The sequence below is a fragment of the Brassica napus genome, chromosome C9, assembly GCF_020379485.1.
Source record: "Brassica napus cultivar Da-Ae chromosome C9, Da-Ae, whole genome shotgun sequence".
NCBI lineage: Eukaryota > Viridiplantae > Streptophyta > Magnoliopsida > Brassicales > Brassicaceae > Brassica > Brassica napus.
Genome location: NC_063452.1, coordinates 34,808,007 through 34,829,263, shown reverse-complemented (window position 1 = coordinate 34,829,263; position 21,257 = coordinate 34,808,007). Strand labels below are relative to the sequence as shown.

Genomic DNA, 21,257 nt, shown 5'->3' with positions numbered 1-21,257 from the left:
TCACCACAACCGGGACTTCATGCACGTTGAGAAAAATTTCTTTGATAATCTTATCAACACGGTGCTTAATGTTCCCGGGAAGACAAAAGATAATGCAAAGTCGAGGATGGATCTACCTGATTTGTGAAGATGGTCTGAGTTACATATGAAGGATGATGGAACGATGCCAGTCCCGATATTCCGGTTGTCGAAGGAGAAAAAAATGAATTTCTGTGATGGTTGAAAAATGATATAAAATTTTTAGATGGGTACGCTTCAAAGTTTAGTAGGTGTATAGACGAGACGAATAGCAAGATTTCCGGTCTGAAAAGTCATGATTGTCACGTCATTATGCAGCGACTTCTCCCATTTGCGTTTAAGGAATTACTTCCCAAAAGTGTTCACATTACCATTTCAGGTACATAATCTTAATAATTGGTTTGATATATGTTATAATTGACTAACTCCTTATAATTTTTTTTGGAGAGATAGCACTTTTCTTAAGCACGAAGATGTTGCTATTTTGAAAGAAAACATTGCGGTGAAGCTTTGCCTTTTGGAGAAGATTTTTCCACCATCGTTCTTTGATGTTATGCAACATTTGGCCGTACATTTAGTAGACGTAGCTGCTTTAGGTGGTCTAGTGCAATATAGATGGATGTATCCTTTTGAGCGATACATGTACCATCTGAAAAAGAAAGTTAAAAATAAGGCACACATTGGAGGTTCCATCGTTGCACAATATGTGAATGAAGAAATATCTACCGCTTCTGCAAACTTCTTTGGTAATCCACATGTGGTACCTGAGGTTCCACTTCCCGGAGAAGTTCGGTTTACATATCAATATTCAGATGTGCCTAACTTGTTTTATCACGAAGGTCGGGTTAGTGGAAAATCTGAAGAGAAATGGCTAACCGATGAAGACTACACCGTCCTCCAGACTTTTCTGATGCTCAATTGTGATACATTCGAACCCTACGAAAGGTACTTCAATTAATTATTTTGTTATTTTTCATGATACCTGAAATCATAATCTCTTTTAAAAAATAACAGGATGTTCGAGGAGTTTATGACGGAGAGAACCCCATATATGTCTAGTAATGACCTACAAATACTGAAAGACCAACATTTTGCCGAATGGGTGAAAAACTATGTGAGTTTATGATATTATTTGATTTATAATTTGAATTAGAAACTTATCAATTATAAATATAAATTTAATTTAAAGGTTGTGCAAGCGAGTAACACATATGAGTTTCCGATGTGGATGTTAGATTTTGGACAAGGTCCGCAACGTAAGTATAAATCTTGGCCGATTTACCATTCACATGGATACTGCTTCCGCACACATAGCCATGGCCAAGATAAGAAAACCCAACATTACGGCGTCCAAGTTCGTAGAACCACAGATACTGACTATAACGGTTTGATCGAGGAGATAATAATGGTTGAGTATTTTGGTTCTGTTGGACTGAAGGCCATGGTTTTTAAATGTAAGTGGTTTGATACAATTGAAGGTCGGGGAATTCGAAAACATAAATCAGAAATCGTTGATGTGTCTCCACGTTGGCAGTATGAGAAATATGTTCCATTTATCTTATCTGGTAATTGTGATCAAGTTTGTTTTATTCCTTATCCGCGGGTACGACATACATCAGCCAACGATTAGTGGGCATGTACAAAAGTTATGCCTAGAGGGGTTCGAGAAACCTCCGAGGATGCTCTTGTTGTGTTACAAGATGATACACACAACCAAGTTGTTGCACAGAGCGTGATGTTGCGCATTGAGACGTATGTTGTCGAAGATGATTCAGATTATGAATCCACACCAATTGTTCCTCCTAATGATGAATACGTTTCAGAAGATGAATTAGACGAGGCTTGTACTGATTCGGATTCAGAATCTGATTCAAGTTCTTAGTAAGTTTGTCGTTTATGAAGTTTTTTAAAATTGTAATACAATTAAGTAATCACTTAGTAATGTGTAGTTTATGAAGTTTAAAAATTTTGTAATATAAATAAGTTAAACAATTAGTAACTTGTAAGTTATGATATTTTTAAATTTCTAATATATAATAAGCGAAGATCTCAATAAATTTATAATTTATGAAGTTTAAAATTTAGAAATATAAAATAACTAGATCTCTTAGTTTTAAAATGTTAATATATTTAAGTTTTTTAGTTTCTTATATTCTTAAATTCTAATTAATAGTTTTTAAATTTTTTTAAAAAAATTACATTCTTTTAAAACCTAACTAAACCCTAAACCCTATCTATACCCTAAACCCATTTCTCACCGCATAATTAACCCAAAAAGTTTTCCTCCTAAACCAAAAACCCATTTCCCTCTAAACCCAAAATTTTCCCTCTTAACTAAAGCCCAATTTCTATACTTAGCCAAATTTTCCCCTCTAAACCTAATTGACTTTGTCGTGTCTCTCTCTCTCTTAAATCTTCGCCGCTTCTCCCATTCTCTCACGACACTCTCACAGACTCCTCTCTCTCTCAAACCTTCACCGCCTCTCTCATTCTTTCTCGCACTCTCTCACAGACTCCTCTCTCTCTCTCTCTCAACGATGGCTCTTTCGACCGGAATCCCCAACGAATCCCGTCGTCGCCCTCGCCCAACCGAATTACAGCTCCCAGGTTAGTGAGCCCCTCGTCTCTGTATCGATTCCTCTTCCCTCTAGGGTTCATTGGGTTTCTATTTAGACTTCTTAGGGTTTCGATCTATGTTTTTTTTTTCGAGTTTCGATTTGCATGTCTAGTTAGGGTTTACATCTAAAAGTGTGGGTTTTGATTTCAAGTTTAGGTTTTTGTTTTTCGGTTTTGTCTCCATTTCAAGTTTTGATTCCTCTTAATACTCTCTGTCTGTCTACAGGTATGCGGCAAGGGAGACCACAAATGACCTTATCGGAGCCTTCTGCCATGGGCCCATCTTTTGCTCCTCCTGGAGCTGTACCTCCTGGAGCTGTACCTCACGCATCTGTCGTGTCTTCAAGTGCAGTTCCTGTGGCTCCTGCCCCTTATGTCAGGAGAAGAGAAGATGCTTTGCTACGTGCGCCATCCAGACGTAACCAGCCACACCTCCACCCTGACAAGATCAATGGAGCATTGTGGTAAGTTTAATACTAGTTCTGTTAAGTAGTTCTGTTCTGTTAAAGTAAGTTTAAAGTAGTTCTGTTCTGTTTAAATACAAAATACAACATAAATTGTTGTGGTATTAGTTGAACCGTGTATTAGTAGATTAAGTGTAGAGTTTAATATTTGATTTTATCAATACTAGTTGAACCGTGTATTAGTAGATTAAGTGTAGAGTTTAATATTTGATTTTTGTTTGATGTTTGCCATTGTCTTGTCTCAGGTTTGGTATTGATCCTGAAGTCCATGTTTTTATCCGAGCAACATGGCAGGGAAACTACTGGGGGTCGTGGGCAAGCTGGAACTTCGTTCCACCTGAGAAGAAGGATCAGTGGTGGCATGCGTTCATTGTAAGTGCTTGTTTCCCTCGCCTTTTCCTTTTCTCAACTATTAGTAAGCCATAATGTTTAACTCTAATGTCTTATGTTCTTTTGTAGCAACACTACTACTAGGATGACCAATTCCATGATGAAATCTACTTGGAATGGAAGAAACAAACTCAGGTTACCGTCTGTGGCCGCATCAGCCAGAACAGGAGAGATAACAGGCGACCTTCTTACATGTCAGACGCTCACTGGGCAACGATGGTTGAGAAGTACAGCACTGAGCAGGCAAAAAGGAAGAGTGCAAAAGCTGCAAGATCTCATAAGTCTGCTCCAGTCGGGAAGAAGATGCACAAGCACGGTGCAGGCCCACGCTGTTTCCTGAACATTGCATATAAAATGGTCAGTTTTGCTTAAGTTTTTTCATAATTTTATTGCCTTAAGTGTTGTCTAACTTCCATCTGTTTCCTTTCTTGTAGATGGTTGATGAAGGTTTGGATGAACCAACTTCATACACAGCCCTTGCGAGGAAGGCTCACACGGGTAAAGATGGTTCCTTCCTAGACGAACGTACAAAGGAACTGGTGCTGGAGGTTGAGGAAGCCGTTGAAGAGATGTTACAAGATGGATCTCCACTTGGCGACAGTCAAACTGACTCCACTGCTGCTTCAAATTCAAAGCGCTATCTTCTCAACCAAGAATACATCAAGGTCATCTCTTCTCTCATCCTCATTTTATTTATTTCAGCTTACTGGTTGTCTTAGTTAATTATTGGAATTGAGACTGTCTATGTTAGTTATGGTGCTTGTGATTGTCTAAGTTAATTATTGGAATGGAGACTGTCTTAGTTAGTTAAGGTGCTTGACTGCTGGTGATTGGAAATGCTTGTGATTGTCTAAGTTAATTATTGGAATTGATACTATCTTAGTTATGGTGCCTGTGATTGGAATGCTTGCTTATGATTATTTTCCTGTCTTTTTGCAGAGAGGAAAGACAAAGAAGGGTACAATATACGGCCTTGGCAGTGTTCAGTACAAGAACAGCAGTCCCTCTGTGCCAATTCCTGTCTCACTGCAGCGCCACCTAGACGTGGATATGCGCATGTCAGGCTTCGAGACCACCATTTCTGAAGTCAAGGAAAACATTGCTGGAGTCCAGGAAGATTTCAGTGCTTTGAAGACAGAAATCAATGCTTTGAAGACTGAAGTAACCGGGGGGATGTCAGCTAGCCAAGCAACTCTCAACATTATTCTGCAAACTCTCCAATCTCAAGCTTCCACTCCTGCCTCAACTGCACAACCATCTCAGCCTCAAGCTCAGTCACAACCTCAAGGTCAGCCCCAAGCTCCAATTCAATCTCAACATCAGCCACAAGCTCAAGCTCAGTCTACGGCTCCACCACAACATCTCATGATCAATAAACCATCTGAGTTAGATAGGTGGTGCCAAGAACTTGGTATGTAAGGTTTGGTCAGTTCATGTATTAAGCTACAATCTTTTGTGTACTTTGTTTCCAGTTGTATTATCTTTTGAATGTTTAAAACTGCAACTTTTATGTAATATATTTCGGTTTCTATGATATTTTAGCTTTTAATTCGCATTTTGCGCATTTTATAGAAATTTTAAATTTGTATTTTATAATTGTTTTTAATTTTTTTTTTATAATTATTAAAACTAGCCACGGAAGAAATCGTACCAAACCGTAGCTTATTCATACATTACCTTTCACATCAAACCGTAGCACATTGCCACGCAGGTTTCGTCTCAAATCGTAGAGTTTGCTACGAAAAGTTTTGTAGCAACACGTGGCACTTTGCTACGTTTTTTGACACGCGTCCTTTTTGCTACGCTGGTATACGTACGTTTTGCATTTCGTAGCATTTTGTGGTTTCTGCTCCGTATAGCCACGAAAATTTGGTCATACCCACGAAAATTAACGTGGCTGTGGCCCTGTTTTTTTCTAGTGCAGATCTTGTAATTTGGTGTTGTCTTGGGCTTTAAGTCGGCTGGAACCAAACTTGGTCTCTGCGCTTCGCTGTCGATCGATGGAATAGGATGTGCATCGATCTATTATTGTCTCGGAATGTCGACCTCTGGTGTTGGTCGATAGTCAGCTCGGATGATTTCTCCTTTTATCTCCAAAATGCTCCAAAGACATCACTTTCTTCCAAATCACTCCTGAACCTATAAATATCCTATAGTTAGTTATTAAACACTTATATACCATGGCTAAAAGTGGGTAAAATCCATGGCATATCCATCGTTTTCTACCTGATTTCGTCTCAATATTGAAGTCTGCGATAAGTTCTCGGCTTATATGACTGCATCGATCGGGAACCGAGCATCTCTCCAAACAAAATTTTGAAGTCGTCTGGAAATGCTGACCAAAATTTTGAATTTCTTTTATCCTGTTACTATCCTTGTATCAGATGTCTAAGAGCTTTCTCTATGAGATGTCGTAGTCTGTTTACGACGTTATAAACTTGTTGTGATCAGAAACAAACATAATGGTAAATAGATTTGTTGAGAAAGAGTAATTAGCAAGGTGAAAAGAGAGTGTGAGGATAGAGAGTAACTTGCGAGGAGAAAAAAGAGGGAAGAAAGAGAGTACTTGGCAAGAAGAAAGAAAAAGAAATGAAGAGAGAGAGAGTAAAGTGACGAGGAGGACGAGGGACAAGGAGGAATGAGAAAGAAGAGAGAGAACATGATGAGAAATAAGGCATTTGGAAGCTTGCGGGTTTCTCTAGTCTTCTTTCGTGTTCCGAATATCATTGTGTTGTCTCATTTAGTTTTATAAGAAATTATTTTGTGAAACGTTGAGTTTTGTTTGTTTGGTTTTAAGGAAGTTATTTTCTAAATGACTTCTTAAGTTGAATTTTATGAAATTTGATTCTTCAGTATCTTTATTCATTAAGTTTAAGATAAATGTTTCTGAATAACTTTTTCCGTACCAAAATTGTTTTTTTTTTGTTTTCTTAAGTTTTTTGGGAAGGTTATATGAGACTCATTTTCGATATTTAGCTGTTATGCTGGCACTGCATATATGAATTAGTTCTCTCAACATTTCAGCACAGTCATTTTGACAACACTTTTTGCCATGTTAAAGCGATTTTAGCATTGGATGTCGATATGACCGATTTTGACCGCAACATAGACCAAAAAGGTAATTTGGTCCAAAAACATCTTTGGGGGCCGAATACTCACATCCTTCACAACCCAATGTCCACACAGAGTTGGCCCTAGCCAAACAGCTGAATGGCGGTGATGGTGCACGTACGTGGGAATCTTATCTCTATCAACACAAAGAGTGTACTCAAACAATTTGAACTCGTTACTATATGTTTTCCCATATATATTAGTGAATTTCATTTTTCTAATTTCCAATGTAATACTTTTTAACTCTCAGTAGTATAGCCAAGAAAAAAAAATTTAACAGACCCAAAACTTTATTTCTCTTCAATATTAATACTTATCCAATCACCTCATTTGGTTTTTTTTTTTTAAAATTGGTCCAACAAAATTGTAGCTTGTTGGTGGTATTTTCAAAGAAATGTAAGAGGGAGGAGTAAAAGCGGAATAAACACAAGGGTTGAGAAATCTTGGAAGGTGTTAGAAATATGGTGATTAAAGTGTGCAAAGGATATAGGGAACAAAGAATGGGTCCCTTGTTTAGATTTTTTGCCGATTTGAAAGGATTCATTGTTGATGAGTCAACTTCACGGTCTCATTTTGTATCCATCGTTTAGTTTTTGTAATTCTAAACTCGCAATTTACATGAAAAGTGAAATGCCGTGAAAATATATGTAACAACCCGCCCCGTGGGACCCAGGCTCACAGCGCTGCAGCGCACCGACCCCAACCCCTCCATTATGGGAACTACTTGCCCCATAATTAGGTTGTTGGTGAGATTCGAACCCCCGACCTCACCCTTTAACAGCCTTGCCACAACCCCTGCAGGTCAATTGGTGACAGCTTGTCTTGTGGGAAGGCTGTTAAAGGGTGAGGTCGGGGGTTCGAATCTCACCAACAACCTAATTATGGGGCAAGTAGTTCCCATAATGGAGGGGTTGGGGTCGGTGCGCTGCAGCGCTGTGAGCCTGGGTCCCACGGGGCGGGTTGTTACAATATATTTCTCCGTTTTTCTATAGTTAAAATTTCTTCCGCTATTTACATATCACTTATATGATTTGCCCGTTAGTTATTATTATTTTTTTTTTTTTTAAGATTTGCTCGTTAGCTATACAAATTACTCTCATGGTTTGCTCGTTAATGGGCATAGTTTCCTGTTTCTTTGACTAAAAGCATAATTCCTGTTTGTTCTGGATATAATAAATTTTCTAACACTGTACCTTATCTTTAGGTTCTTTGTACTCTGTCTATGAGCATAAGATGAAGAACACAAATTTCTAACAGCTCCTCATATCATAGTTGTCTACTACACTTGTCCCTAAAGCAAGGTCGTCAACAGTAAAATCTAGAGGAAAACTTCATTTTTCAGGAATGCTAATCTGTTACTTCTGGAGTAGACTTGTATTGTATATAGTAAAAAGTTATTATTATGTAATGACTCGATTATTAGATAAAAAATTATAAAAAAGTTGAGGGTTTTTTTTCTTTTTAATGCTGCACGATGATTAGTTCACTTTGTTTCATTGGAAGAGTGCACGAGTCTCATCATAATTTGCCATCGTCTTCTCTCCTTATCTTTTATGCAGACATTCTTCCAATATTTTCAAGATCGGTATGAGTATCTTCTATGTATTAATTCTAAACCATTACAAAATGTTTTCGTAGCAATGTATCATAGATGATTCTTACAATCTTTAAAAATGATAAGTTGGTCCATACAAATATATGATATATTTTTTATTAAACTTACTATCAAATTGATTTGCACTGTATAAAAAAATATTCTCAATTATTTTCTTAAATAAAAACCACATAATTACATAATATGATTACAATATATATGATAATTAATGATTATGAATATTACATATTTGATAGAAATTTTTGTATTCTTTCGCTTTTTTGTTTAATTTTATATTATTAAAAGAAACTAAACAATCAAATTAAGCAAATAAGAAAATTAGTTTTTTTTCTTATAAGTTTTATTTTAAATATTTTAAAACGACTATAAATTGGTAAAAATTGTAAAAGTCTCACATTGAAAATTTTGTGATCAATGGTTAACTTTGTTTTTGTTCAAACAAGACACGAATGATCATAAATCGTATGAACATGAAGTTTCATTAATAAATATTCATATTATATATATATATATATATATATATATATATTAATATCACTTAAATTAAATTATATACTATACACACATATATAAATATTTTAATTTTAAAATGTGTATTGAAAATATCACATTAAAATTTTTGTGATTAATAGTTTAAATTCTTGTTAAAGCAAATATACAAGTGATAAAAAAATGATATAAATAGAAAGTGTTTAGAATAAATATTTATATTAAAATTACTGTATATATCTATGTCAATATAATTAAAGTTTAATTATATACCATATAAAGTAAATAAAATGAATGTTTTGATTTATTAGCCAAAACCATGATTGTAAATTGATATCACTCAAATTACCCTAATGAGTGAATTATTCTCTCAAATAAGAGGTTTGGTTGTAGTACTTAGGGATCGAATTCACAGGGAGTTAGGGAATCTAATAAATCTAATCAGAGTGATTAAGCTAGGTTGATTATGATTAAATGTAAATAGCAGGTTTGTGAGCAAGGCAATTGCACGATTGATTTGATTGGGTTTTTGGTGCTTTAGATGAAATAGCTAGACTTAGGGTTTCTATTCAGGTATTCAGGATCATAATCCTACAGATGTCTAATAATTTGTATGCATGATATTATAGAGCTGAACACTTATAAACAAACCGATCGGCATTCGCTTTCTAGGTTTGTCTATTGACCAGATATAAGTGCCGATCGATGATTCTATAGGAATATCGATCGATACACTTGTTGAACCGTCGATCGATTGTTCGAGTGGAATATCGATTGACGCGTTTAGTCAAGCTTTATGCGGGTTGAATTGTACTCACTAGGCTTCCTAGATCAGCTCTCGCCTTACTATAGCAAACATAGCTCAATTAGGATGGATTCAGGGTGAGATGCAAGTGATGGCTTGAGTCTACAACTCCTAGATCAAGTTCTAGCTAGCTAAACTAGAAACATGCTTTAATGACAATCCTAATGATGAATATCACAACTAGGCAATCTATAGTTGGGGCTAATCCCTCATAACCTATTTAAACCCTAAACCTAACAAGAGAATTACTCAGACATGGCTAAGCAATTTATAACAGCAATTAGGTATAAAAACATGTAGTTGTCATTCTCCCAATCATCTGGACTACTGTCGATCGATTCTTCGATGTGATTGTCGATCGATTTCTAATTGGTACTGTTGATCGATGTGGGGGTGTGAGTTTCAATCGACGCAGAATACTCTGTCTCGTACTCAGCTCCAAAGTGGCATGCTGCTATGAGTCCTGGATCATCAATTCTTCTGGAGGACGTATGTGGCTTCATGTCTGAAATAGGATCGTAGTGGACATGTGGGTCTATAAGCTTCAGGCACAACTGGTTGGTTTGCATGTTGTACACTGCTCCTACTATTGACAAGAAGGTTTTTCCAAGCAATAGAGAAGAGTTCCAGTTCCGCTTGATGTCCAAGACATGGAAATCTACTGGAACTAGGGCATTACCAATATGCACCTCTAGGTCTCTGACAATTCCTCAGGAGCTCTGCTGAGAACAATCCACAAAAGTGAACGATTCTTTGGAAGGCTCCACCTTCAGACCTAGATGGTGTGCCATAACCCTAGGTAGGATGCTGACTGTTGCTCCTTTGTCACAGAGTGCATGTGGGAACTCAATACCCTTCACCGTACATGGTATTGCATACTTCCAAGGATCACTCTTCTTCTTCAGTGTAATCCTATTCTTCATCTTTTCTCTGCCCTCATAGAACATTCTCCTAATGTCCTCTTCAGTCTCCTTGGTCTCTCTGAAGAACATCCACAATCTGTGGGTAAAGTAGGCCTCCTCGAATGGTTTCTCCAGTGGAATCCTAAAGACTCTCTTTCGAAAACTTTCCATTTCCTTCTCATTAGATCTCCTCTTCAGATTCTTAGCAACCTTTTCCTTTCTTTTCCTCAAGGTTCTCCCCATAGGAGCGTAATCAACTTCCATAGGCTCTGCTGCATCTTCTGAATGTGTACTGGTGGTCTCTGGTGGGTTAGCTGAAGGTTTGGGTCATGGCTTGAGTGCATTGATTCGGGCGATGTTTATCTTTGGTAACTGCATTTGGTATGTGAGAGGTGCGCGTCGATTGATGGGCCCTGGAGGTTGTCGATCGCCGGCGGTCTCACGTTGTCGATCGATGGCGGGATCAGTTTGCCGATCGATGTTGACATAAACAGGGCTGGGCGGATGTGGGTGTCTTGCTGCGAACTCCTCGTGAGTTATGATCTTTACGGCATTGCATGATGCGGTCAACTCTGTAGGTGTCATTGATCGATGCTCTGGAGAGGCTGTCGATCAGTTCTGGTTGAAATCAGTCGAACGATGTTCGAAGTCTGGCGTCGATCGACACCAATGTGATCCGCTGAAGCTCATCGAACTCTCTACTTCGAAATCTCCTTCTTGCAGCTTCTCATGCTTCACCACTTGCCAGAAATCATCATATATGATGGCATTAACAGCTTCTCCTGTCTGAACTACCTGCATCTCCAGCTTCTTTACATGAGTGCTCAAAGTTTCATACTTTGTATTCAAGTTGTTGTAGACATGATCAATCTTCCCATTGAAGTCCACCTTCATGCTCTGCTGTCCTTCAAGAACGCTATCAAGCATTGGTTCAATCTTGCTATCCCGAGTAGGTGGTGGTGGCTTCTGGTAAGATGAGTTTCCATAACTCATGTTGTTGCTGCTGTAGTTGTTGTTGTAGGGTTTCTGGTACTGCGAACTCTGGTTGAAGTTACTCCTCTGTCCATTGCCATAGAAGTTTATGTTCCCATTCTGGTTTCCAGAACACTGGAATCCAATTCCACTGATGAAGTTCACATCCTCCTCTACCATATCCTCTGTGTCTACAGCATATGCATCCTCTACTAAGCAAAGCATGCTTCCTGAGAAGCTTATGAACACTGTCTAGCTTTGCTTTCACCTCATCCATCTGGTCATTCCCAAGGATGGCTGCAAATCTTTTTCTCTTAAAATCAGTGTTCTTGGTGCTATTGTTGGATGCCAAGTTCTCAATAACTCTCACAGCCTCTCTTCGATTCCTAGTGTTGAAGTTCTCATCGTTGGAAGCATCAAGAGCCATTTGATACTGCACTACCATGCCTCTGAAGAAAGTACTGAGCAGTTGCACTTCATTGAATCCATGGTGTCGGCAGTTTCTTTGGTAAGACTTGAATCTGATCCAGGAGCTTCTAAATGATTCTGTAGGCTCATGAGCGAATGTAGCAACCTTGCTCCTCAATTCTTTAGCACGCGCCTCATCAAAGAAGTTACGCAGGAATGCATTCTTGATGTCGGCCCAGGATGTGAGAGATCCTGGTGGTAGCTGCTTAAGACAATGCAAAGCCTCCCCAACAAGTGAGTACTTGAAGAGCTTGTAGAGCAGGTAGTCCTCAGGGACTCCATTGACTTTAATAGCAGATATAAGATCCTCGAACCTTTCCAGATGGTCTATAGGATGCTCGTCAGATAACCCACAGTAGGGTGTCTGTCCCACGAGTGTGTAGTACTGCGGCCTCAACTCGAAATCGCCTCTCTGGATAGCTGGAGGACGAATAGCTGATCTTTAGGCATTGAACTGATCTAAACGGTTGTAATCAGCCAACGTTTTGGGTCGAGCAGCCTCATGTTGAGCAGCTTCTGTAGCATCAGTATTGAGCTCAGGGATTACAGCCCCCTGAGCATCTATCCTCTGACCTGCTGCATTACGCAGATGACCCTTGGTCATGCAGGTCTCCATTATCATCTTGTACAAGAATCAAAGTCGCAACCATGTCTCGCGGCTCAGTATCGATCGATGTTCCGACTGAAGTATCGATCCACGTCGGATGGAAGATATCGGATGATGGTGGTGTGCGAGTGTCGCTCGACGAGACTGGTGTTTGGGTCAACGGTGGTTCGTGAGAATCGAGCGACGAACTAGTGTTGTTATCGAACGATGAGGAGCATCTTTCTTTGCAGATTGAATGTTCCAAACTTGTAGGATATGATGAGAATAGCAGTTGAGTTTCCTTGTTGCTTCTGGTACTACTGGGCATGCACCTAAAAAGAAATAAAAAAATTTGTGTCAGAAAGTGGTTATAAAAAATAACCTAGACTAAATCAGACTAAATCTATAGGCGATCAAAGCTCCCCGGAAACGGCACCAAATTTGATATCACTCAAATTACCCTAAGGAGTGAATTACTCTCTCAAATAAGAGGTTCAGTTGTAGTACTTAGGGACTGAATACACAGGGAGCTAGAGAACCTAATTAATCTAATTAGAGTGATTAAACTAGGTTGATTATGATTAAATGTAAGTAGCAGGTTTGTGAGCAAGGCAGTTGCTCGATTGATTTGATTGGGTTTTTGGTGCTTTAGATGAAATAGCTAGACTTAGGGTTTCTATTCAGGTATTCAGGATTATAATCCTACAGATGCCTAATAAGTTGTATGCATGATATTATAGAGCTCAACACTTATAAACAAACCAATCGGCGTTCGCTTTCCAGGTTTGTCTATTGACCAGATATAAGTGTCGATCGATGATTCTATAGGAATATTGATCGATACACTTGTTGAACCGTCGTTCGATTATTCGATTGGAATATCGATCGACGCATTTAGTCAAGCTTTATGCGCGGGTTTAATTGTGCTCACTAGGATTCCTAGATCAGCTATCGCCTTACTCTAGCAATCCTAACTCAATTAGGATGGATTCAGGGTGAGATGCAAGTGATGACTTTAGTCTACAACTCCTAGATCAAGTTCTAGCTAGCTAAACTAGAAACATGCTTTAATGATAATTCTAATGATGAATATCACAACTTAGCAATCTATAGTTGGGGCTAATCCCACATATTTTATTTAAACCCTAAACCTAACAAGAGAACTACTCAGACAAGACTAAGCAATTCATAACAGTAATTAGGTATAAAAACGGCATAGATAAATTGATAGATATTAATGGAGTTCCAATCACAAATCTCTTTGGATCTTCTCTCCAATCTACTAAAAATCCTAGAAAACCTTTGCTGTGAAAATAAGAAAACAAGAAAACACACTTTGCCTCTAACATGTTGGCAAGCTATATATAATTAGGTTAAAACTCGTCAGAGTAATCTTGTAATTTGGTGAAGTCTTGGGCTCTAAGTCGACTGGAACCAAACAGGCTTCTGCGCGCTTCGCCGTCGATCGATGTCACAAGGTGTGCATCGATCGATTATTGTCTCTGAATGTCGACCAATGGTCTTTCTCGATGGTCAGCTCGGATGGTTTCTCCAAATATCTCTAAAATGCTCAAAAATCATCACTTTCTTCCAAATCATCTTGATACTTTAAATATACTTAATAGACTCTTGAATATAGTAATTAGTTATTAAAACACTTATAAATCATGGCTAAAAGTGGATAAAATCCATGACCTATCATAAATACTCTAATGTATAAACTTTTATGTATACAAATTATTTTTTAAATAGGTGATTTCTAATATGTTATTTGATTCTGGCAATCCTAGAAATACACTTCGTCAAATCGAAGTGATTTTTAATATTGGAGGCACTATATATATTATTTCGCTCAGATTAAATAATGTAGTCCTAATTTTTATTCCTAAAAACGTTTAATGAAATATCATGACAAGATTCAAATCACTTCCTTTTGAGTTTGTTCGAAGAATGAGAGATTTGATCATACCCCATCTAGCTGTTACAATTGTAGGAATGAGAGATTTTAACTATTTATTATAAGTTTTCTGGTTTATTATTTAACAAATCAAACAGTTCTTAGTTTAGACATAGTTTACATATATTAGAATGGGAAAATGTTATATATATTTTTATCGGTATACTCTTAAGTAACTAAACATTAAAAGAGTAGGTTAATTAAATAAGCAAGTTGTTCTAGAATTAAATTATTTTTAGACCGAATTGGTGAATATATACTAGATAGACATTTATATTTTGAGTCTACACTTATATTCTATAACAGGTTGATATATTAGATTTGAACACTAATCTGTGAATAGAGTTTGAAGGTGATTTTCCTCAAAAAATTGATTCTTAGATATGTATTTGTAGTATGATAATTTTTACAGATGTCCATCTTTTAAAATTGACATTTATCTAATCCACTGAATTCACAGAAGAAATTTAAAAAAGAAACAAAACTCATATCGGTGAACAAAAACGAGAACGAAATCACAATCTTATAGAGGTAGAAAATGAAATCACTTATGGAGAGTCATTGTAATCAACTCGAGAGCAGAATACCTACTCTCCTTTTGTCATTTTACAATTGATATTGCATATCTGGTTTTGGTGATTTGTGTCAGTCGCAAATCCTACTTTTTTGTGCATATGAAGTATAAAAATAATTAAAATGAGATGTAATACGCTAACTCTTCAACAACGACGATACATTTAAGTCTCTTCAACAACGACGATACATTTAAGAGACCAAACATTTGTATTCCTTATTTTACAATCGATAAAAATTGTAGTGTTGCAAAATGTTAAAACCATTTAATGAACAAACCTTACTATAAAAAACTCACCGGCACTCATATAGTATATATATTTTTTTTTGGTAAAATACTATAAATATATTGTTTACCCTTTTCCCTCGACTTCACGGGTGGACTCACTTCACATTCACAACAACTTTGTCTAGCACTTTCATTCAAGCTAATCTCAACGGTTTTGTCATTTTACATACTGAATTTAGCTCTGACTCTAATTCGAGTCGACTCAATTTTTTTTTAAAGAAAACACTTTAGGCTTACAAAATATTTATAATGCAGTACAAAATTAGATAATTCGTTGTTACTTTATATCAGTTAATATCTATCATTATAAAACAAGAGTACACTATAGAAATAACTTTGGTTTCTTGTGGAACACTACAAGAATTGCCACTGAAAATCTTAGACTATTAAAAAAATCATTAACAATAATGACAAATCGGCTTTAATTAATTCATTCATTCATTAATTCAAAAATAAATAAATAAATAAATTTCAATATCTTTTAGTAGATAATCATAAGTAAATATTTCTCTTTTTAAGAACAACAAAATCTTAAGATAATATTTTGGCTCTCTATTTTTAGTTAATTAATAAACTCATATAATATAAAAATATTATTATAAATTAATTTTATATTAATTTATTTTTAACGAAAATAGAAGTCTATGTATATTTTAATATATTACTTAAGTGAAATTATATTACTAAACCAAATGATAATATTATTAAATAATTTGATATGATGTTAAAAAATAATTTAATGCACTATTTTTTAGATTGTAAATAAATTTATGTATATATGTAAACCAACATAAATCTATTTTCCGCATATTTGATTTTTTGTAACATTGAATATTATAAAAAAAATATTCCAATATGTACTTTTTTAAATTAATATTAAATATATTTCAACTTAAAATATTAAAAACTGATCAATACAGAACTTAAAATAATAAAAATGGAATTATATATAATGGGTAGGTTTATGATTGATATTTCTAGTATTGAAAATTTTCGGGTTTTCATCAAATATTATAGGGTTTTTCCAAAAATGATTCAAAACAAAAAGTCAAATGCAAAACTAACCCATGATTTTTTGGAACTTTCATTTGTCCTATTCACTTAATAAGTTTGAATTATTCAAGAAAATACCATTACTTATTTAAATTTTTATTTTTTTTGGAAATTGTTTTTTTACTCAATCATCCTCATCTTTTTCTTTTATTTACAACATTGTCATTGTTATCAATACATTAACCACCATGGACACCCAATTTCAAGCTCTAAATGTACCTAAAATCAACATCTACATCTTTATGGATAACATTATTCTCTTCATGTTTCAGACGATCAACTACAAGATCATATCTGAACTTATTGGTCTTGGAATCAAGTACTTAGAAGATTGAGGAATCATCCCTACCAATTGTACTCCTTTAGCTCATGGAAACCCTCTCGTTCAAGTTTTTTTCGTCAAAGGTTATTCTATTACTCAAGTTTGAGGTGGTCTGGGTATCATACCGTAATAGAACAACCAACAAGACGAAGGATCCTATGAGAAGATTGAGTAGTTCTAACTAAGAATATGCAGTTTCATTATGTCCCCAAGGAGTATAACATATCCTGAAATCTCGAAATATTCTCTTCAGCTCTTGTATCTCTTCCAACTTTGTCGAAAAATGCGGCCATGCCTGGGTTCACCTAAGCATAGCTATCAAGTCTTCAAAGTCTGCTCCACATTGCTGAGATGTTGAATGATGCAACATGCTTTCAATTGTTATTGTAGGCGCTTCCAACTCCATATGCAATGCGGATTATCTCCGACTTTGATTTTTTTATACCTGTAAGATGTGTATGTCCCGTGTTATCTAGTCACATCCATCCACATCCACTAAAGATCGATGTTGCTACTAGGGTTTGGATCAAATCAATAGTTAGATCATTTGTCTTGAACCAATCTTGACATTCTCCTTCTGCATATCTTATCTTCTCAAATGGGTCTCTATCCATTCTTGTGGATAGTTTATCATTCCTTATCTCCACAAATACAAAATTATTCATGAATAAGGGTCCATGTCCATCTCCGGATCCTATATTAAAATTATTCCTCTAGAAAATATAATCCATCTTAGTGTATATGCTGGATAGAAGAAAAACATTCAGATGAGACGGTGTAGCTACTAGAGCCTACACTAGGAGCACTGGAGGACATTCAAAGATAGCATAAGTTACAGACTCATCAGGTCCTCACATCTCGGACAAATGTTATCACATTGCATATGGCGACGAGTCAAATTTCCTGTGACAGCTATATGTCATTTGATAAATTGCCATATAAGATGACAAATTTTTTTGAGGAGCATTTACCTTCCAAACAAACGCTTGGAGTTTCTAGAGGCTTGGTTTCGTGTAAGTAACATATTTTTCAGCTTTAAGTATATATCTGGCCACCCAATATCCTTACTCAACACTATACAGATCACTCTTGATAAAATTGAACCAATAAGTATCCCGATGTAATGATCGGTTTATGTCCAAACTTCTAATCAAATGTATATCTTCTTGTGCTACAAAGTTGTCAAGAATTGCAAATCCCGTTCCTTTAAGTCTTGATTAATAAAATCACTAACTATCATCATGAGATGTGCTATCGGGACATTCGGCGTAGCCGGCCTTGGAGGTGACGTGAGAATCCATGGATCTTTCTATGCTTTTACATCATAACTTGAATGGATCTTATCCAATCCCTACCGCAGCATAGGCTTTACCGTAAATACGTCAGTCCATACGTATGAAAGGATATTTATTCCAAGTTATTTATCCAAAATGATCATAAATATACTTTTAGATTTTTGTTTGATCATTTTTTTTTGTTTTCAAATTAATAGATTATCTGTGATTTAATTTAATTGGTTAAGAGTTCTGGAAGGATGCTTTTTTTTTGTTAGTATAATAATCATATTTTAATATTTATTGATAAATATGTGTACAATTTTAGTCTTGATCATCGAAACCAAAAAAACAGTGTAGAAACGCTAACAAAAAGATCACAAGTGTGAATTAAAATGAAACGCCCCGACCGCACACGGCTAATGGGCCACCCATGCCCTCTCTCTCGGCCCGTAGACCCCATCCCGTTTCAGCGGTCGGTCCGTCAATTTTTCCAAGGCTCGAAATCATTGTTTACTGACCCTGCAATCACCACCCGACCTTTTCCCGTGCTTTGGCCTCACTCACACGGTATCGCAAATCATTTCCCGATAGGTCACCCATCCTTTCACTACTCCAGCCCAAGCACGCTTAACTCTGGAGTTCTAAACGGATGTTTGAAGGAAAAGTTAAGTCAACTTTGGTGACATAGGTAGCCAAATCAATTCTCTTAAGCCTTTCCATATATAACAACTCGGGATGTTACAATTCACCCCCTCTCAAAGAACGCAACGTCCTCGTTGCGCCCCACGACAGGTCTCAAGACACCTCTCAGGTCAGAACTGAGACGGCTAACCAGCTCTGATACCACTTGTAACGCCACGACCGCCCACGGCTACTGGGTCATCCACGCCCGCTCTCTCGGCCCGTCGACCCCATCCTGTTCTAGCGGTTGGTCCGTTAATTTTTCCAAGGCTCGAAATCATTGTTTATTGACCCTGCAATCACCATCCGACCTTTCCCCGTGCTTTGGCCTCACTCACACGGTATCGCAAATCCCTTTCCAATAGGTCACCCGTCCTTTCACTCTAGCCCAAGCACGCTTAACTCTGGAGTTCTAAACGGATGTGTGACGGAAAAGTTAAGTCAACTTTGGTGACATAGGTAGTCAAATCAATTCTCTTAAGCCTTTCCATATATCACAACTCGGGATGTTACAATTATTGTGACAACCTGCCCCGTGGGAACTACCCGCTCCGTGGGCCCCAGGCTCACAGTGCTGCAGTGCACCGACCACAACCCCTCCATTATGAGTTCTCTCTGACTCCATAATTAGGTTGTTGGTGAGTCTCGAACCCAAGACCTCACCCTTTAACAGCATTCCCACAGGACAAGTTGTCACTAATTGACCTGCACCTTTTTGTGACAACCCGCCCCGTGGGAACTACCCGGCCCATTGGCCCCAGGCTCACAGCGCTGCAGCGCACCGACCCCAACCCCTCCATTATGAGTTCTCTCTGGCTCCATAATTAGGTTGTTGGTGAGTCTCGAACCCCTGCAGATCAATTGGTGACAGCTTGCCCTCTAGGAATGCTGTTAAAGGGTGAGATCCTGGGTTCGAGACTCACCAACAACCTAATTATGGAGTCAGAGAGAACTCATAATGGAGGGGTTGGGGTCGGTGCGATGCAGCGCTGTGAGCCTGGGGATCACGGGGCGGGTAGTTCCCACGGGGCGGGTTGTCACAGAAAATTTGAAAAACTTCATCGATTTTGAGAGAGGCGAGAAACCTCCCCTAATGCCTTGTCCTCTTCTTCATTAATACTATAGTGAGTCCAATCGGTTATGCATTAATTGCTTTGAAAATTCTTCGAGCCAAAAACAGAGAGAAGTTTGGAGACTTTATAAATTGTCAATCGTCTACATTTTCATGATTTATTTTTCTGATAATCATGAAAATATCAGGTTTTTAATCGATAGTACTCCAAAATGTATGCGGTTAGCTGTCGATAGATAACGTTTTTAAAGAATAAACCGGTAGTGACCATTTCCGGGCCATCGAAATTCAGCCTGTCAAATTCCAGGCCCATTTCCAAAAGTCCGAGGTGTTGTCTATAAATACCAGTTTTCAGATTATTTTTTGTCCAGAGAGAAAAAGAAAGACAAAATTAGGAAGGAAAGATGAGAAATCTTTGTAGAGGCTAGAGCTACCGGAGATCGCCGCTTCGACCAGCGTACCCCAAATCCATGCTAACCTCGTCACCGTTCGCCGTAGTAAGCCACAACCATGTTCTTCTCGACGAGACAAAGTCGTAACTGCCGACCATGTCAAAAGAAATCAGAGTCCGGACAAGTTCGCACGCGACCTTAGAAGTTTCGCCGACCACAGACGTGCATTACATGCGCCACCGTCGAAAATCGTCTCCGCGCATGAATTCCATACGCTGGGCGTGACGTCCACCAGACGCTGTCCGCCACTGGCGTCCTCTTCCGCCGTCGCTGTCGGTGACTGTTCCGGTAAGCCGTCGCCGCCGGTGACTGGGCAACTCGGCTAAGTCGACTCAGTGAGTCAAATCGGTGACTCAGTCAACCGGTTGGTTTGACCCGGTTTAATTGATTTATGTTAGGTTAGGGTAAACTGGTCAGTCAAAATCAATTTCAATCTGAACAAGAGTTAACCGTGTTGACCTTTGACCAAGCGAGTTGACTTTTCTGTGAATTATGGCCAGACCACCGGTTACCCATTTTATACCATTTGAAGAGTGTTATGACTTGATTCGCCTTGGTTTCAGATTTGGAGTCTATTTGAGCAGGTGGAGTTCGTAAATACCACTTATCCATATTACTAAGGTGAGGGCTACTTCGTTTAATCCGGAGCTAGTTTAGTACTACCATGCATTATGGAAAGTTTAGTTCCGAAACATGTTCCGTCTCTATGAATCAAATTTTGCGTGTTTAATTTTATTGATTGGTAAACCAGAAAAGGATTCAACGGTTGAATAATATGATTGATGTTAAGCACTGTTATATATATATATACATAGTTATTTAGGGACTATGTGCGAGCGGGGGATCAGAGATGTCTGAGCTAGCGACACCACTTGTTTGGGGCGTGGGTCCAGAGACGTTTGGGCTAGCGACACTACTTGTGTGGGGTGTGTAGTGCAGAGATGTTTGTATTCTCGACGCTGATATGGCGGGCGTGTGGTGCAGAGATGTTTGTACCATCGACACTGATATGGTGAGCGGGGGGGGGGGGGGGGGGGGGGGGGGGGGGGGGGGGGGTGGTATGTACTAGTGACGCTTCTTTTATATATATATATATATATATATATATATATATCATTATGGTTAGAGTTAGAGTGCGAGTGCAG

The 21,257-nt window shown here is 37.8% G+C and overlaps 1 protein-coding gene across 1 annotated transcript; it reads left to right on the top strand.

Annotated features, from left to right (window-relative positions):
- Positions 1–2,555: 2,555 nt before the first annotated feature.
- Positions 2,556–4,907, top strand: LOC106393150. Its single transcript, XM_048767943.1, has 6 exons — positions 2,556–2,625; positions 2,861–3,098; positions 3,344–3,470; positions 3,573–3,845; positions 3,923–4,153; positions 4,428–4,907. The coding sequence occupies exons 1-6, from the start codon at positions 2,556–2,558 to the stop codon at positions 4,905–4,907; spliced, it is 1,419 nt and encodes a 472-aa protein (XP_048623900.1).
- Positions 4,908–21,257: the final 16,350 nt, after the last annotated feature.

Excerpts from the sequence above, each read along its gene's own strand:
- LOC106393150 (XM_048767943.1), top strand. The coding sequence starts at position 2,556 with ATGGCTCTTTCGACCGGAATCCCCAACGAATCCCGTCGTCGCCCTCGC. Across the intron at positions 3,471-3,572 it reads AGTGGTGGCATGCGTTCATT|GATGACCAATTCCATGATGA; the intron begins GTAAGTGCTTGT and ends CACTACTACTAG. Across the intron at positions 3,846-3,922 it reads TGAACATTGCATATAAAATG|ATGGTTGATGAAGGTTTGGA; the intron begins GTCAGTTTTGCT and ends CCTTTCTTGTAG.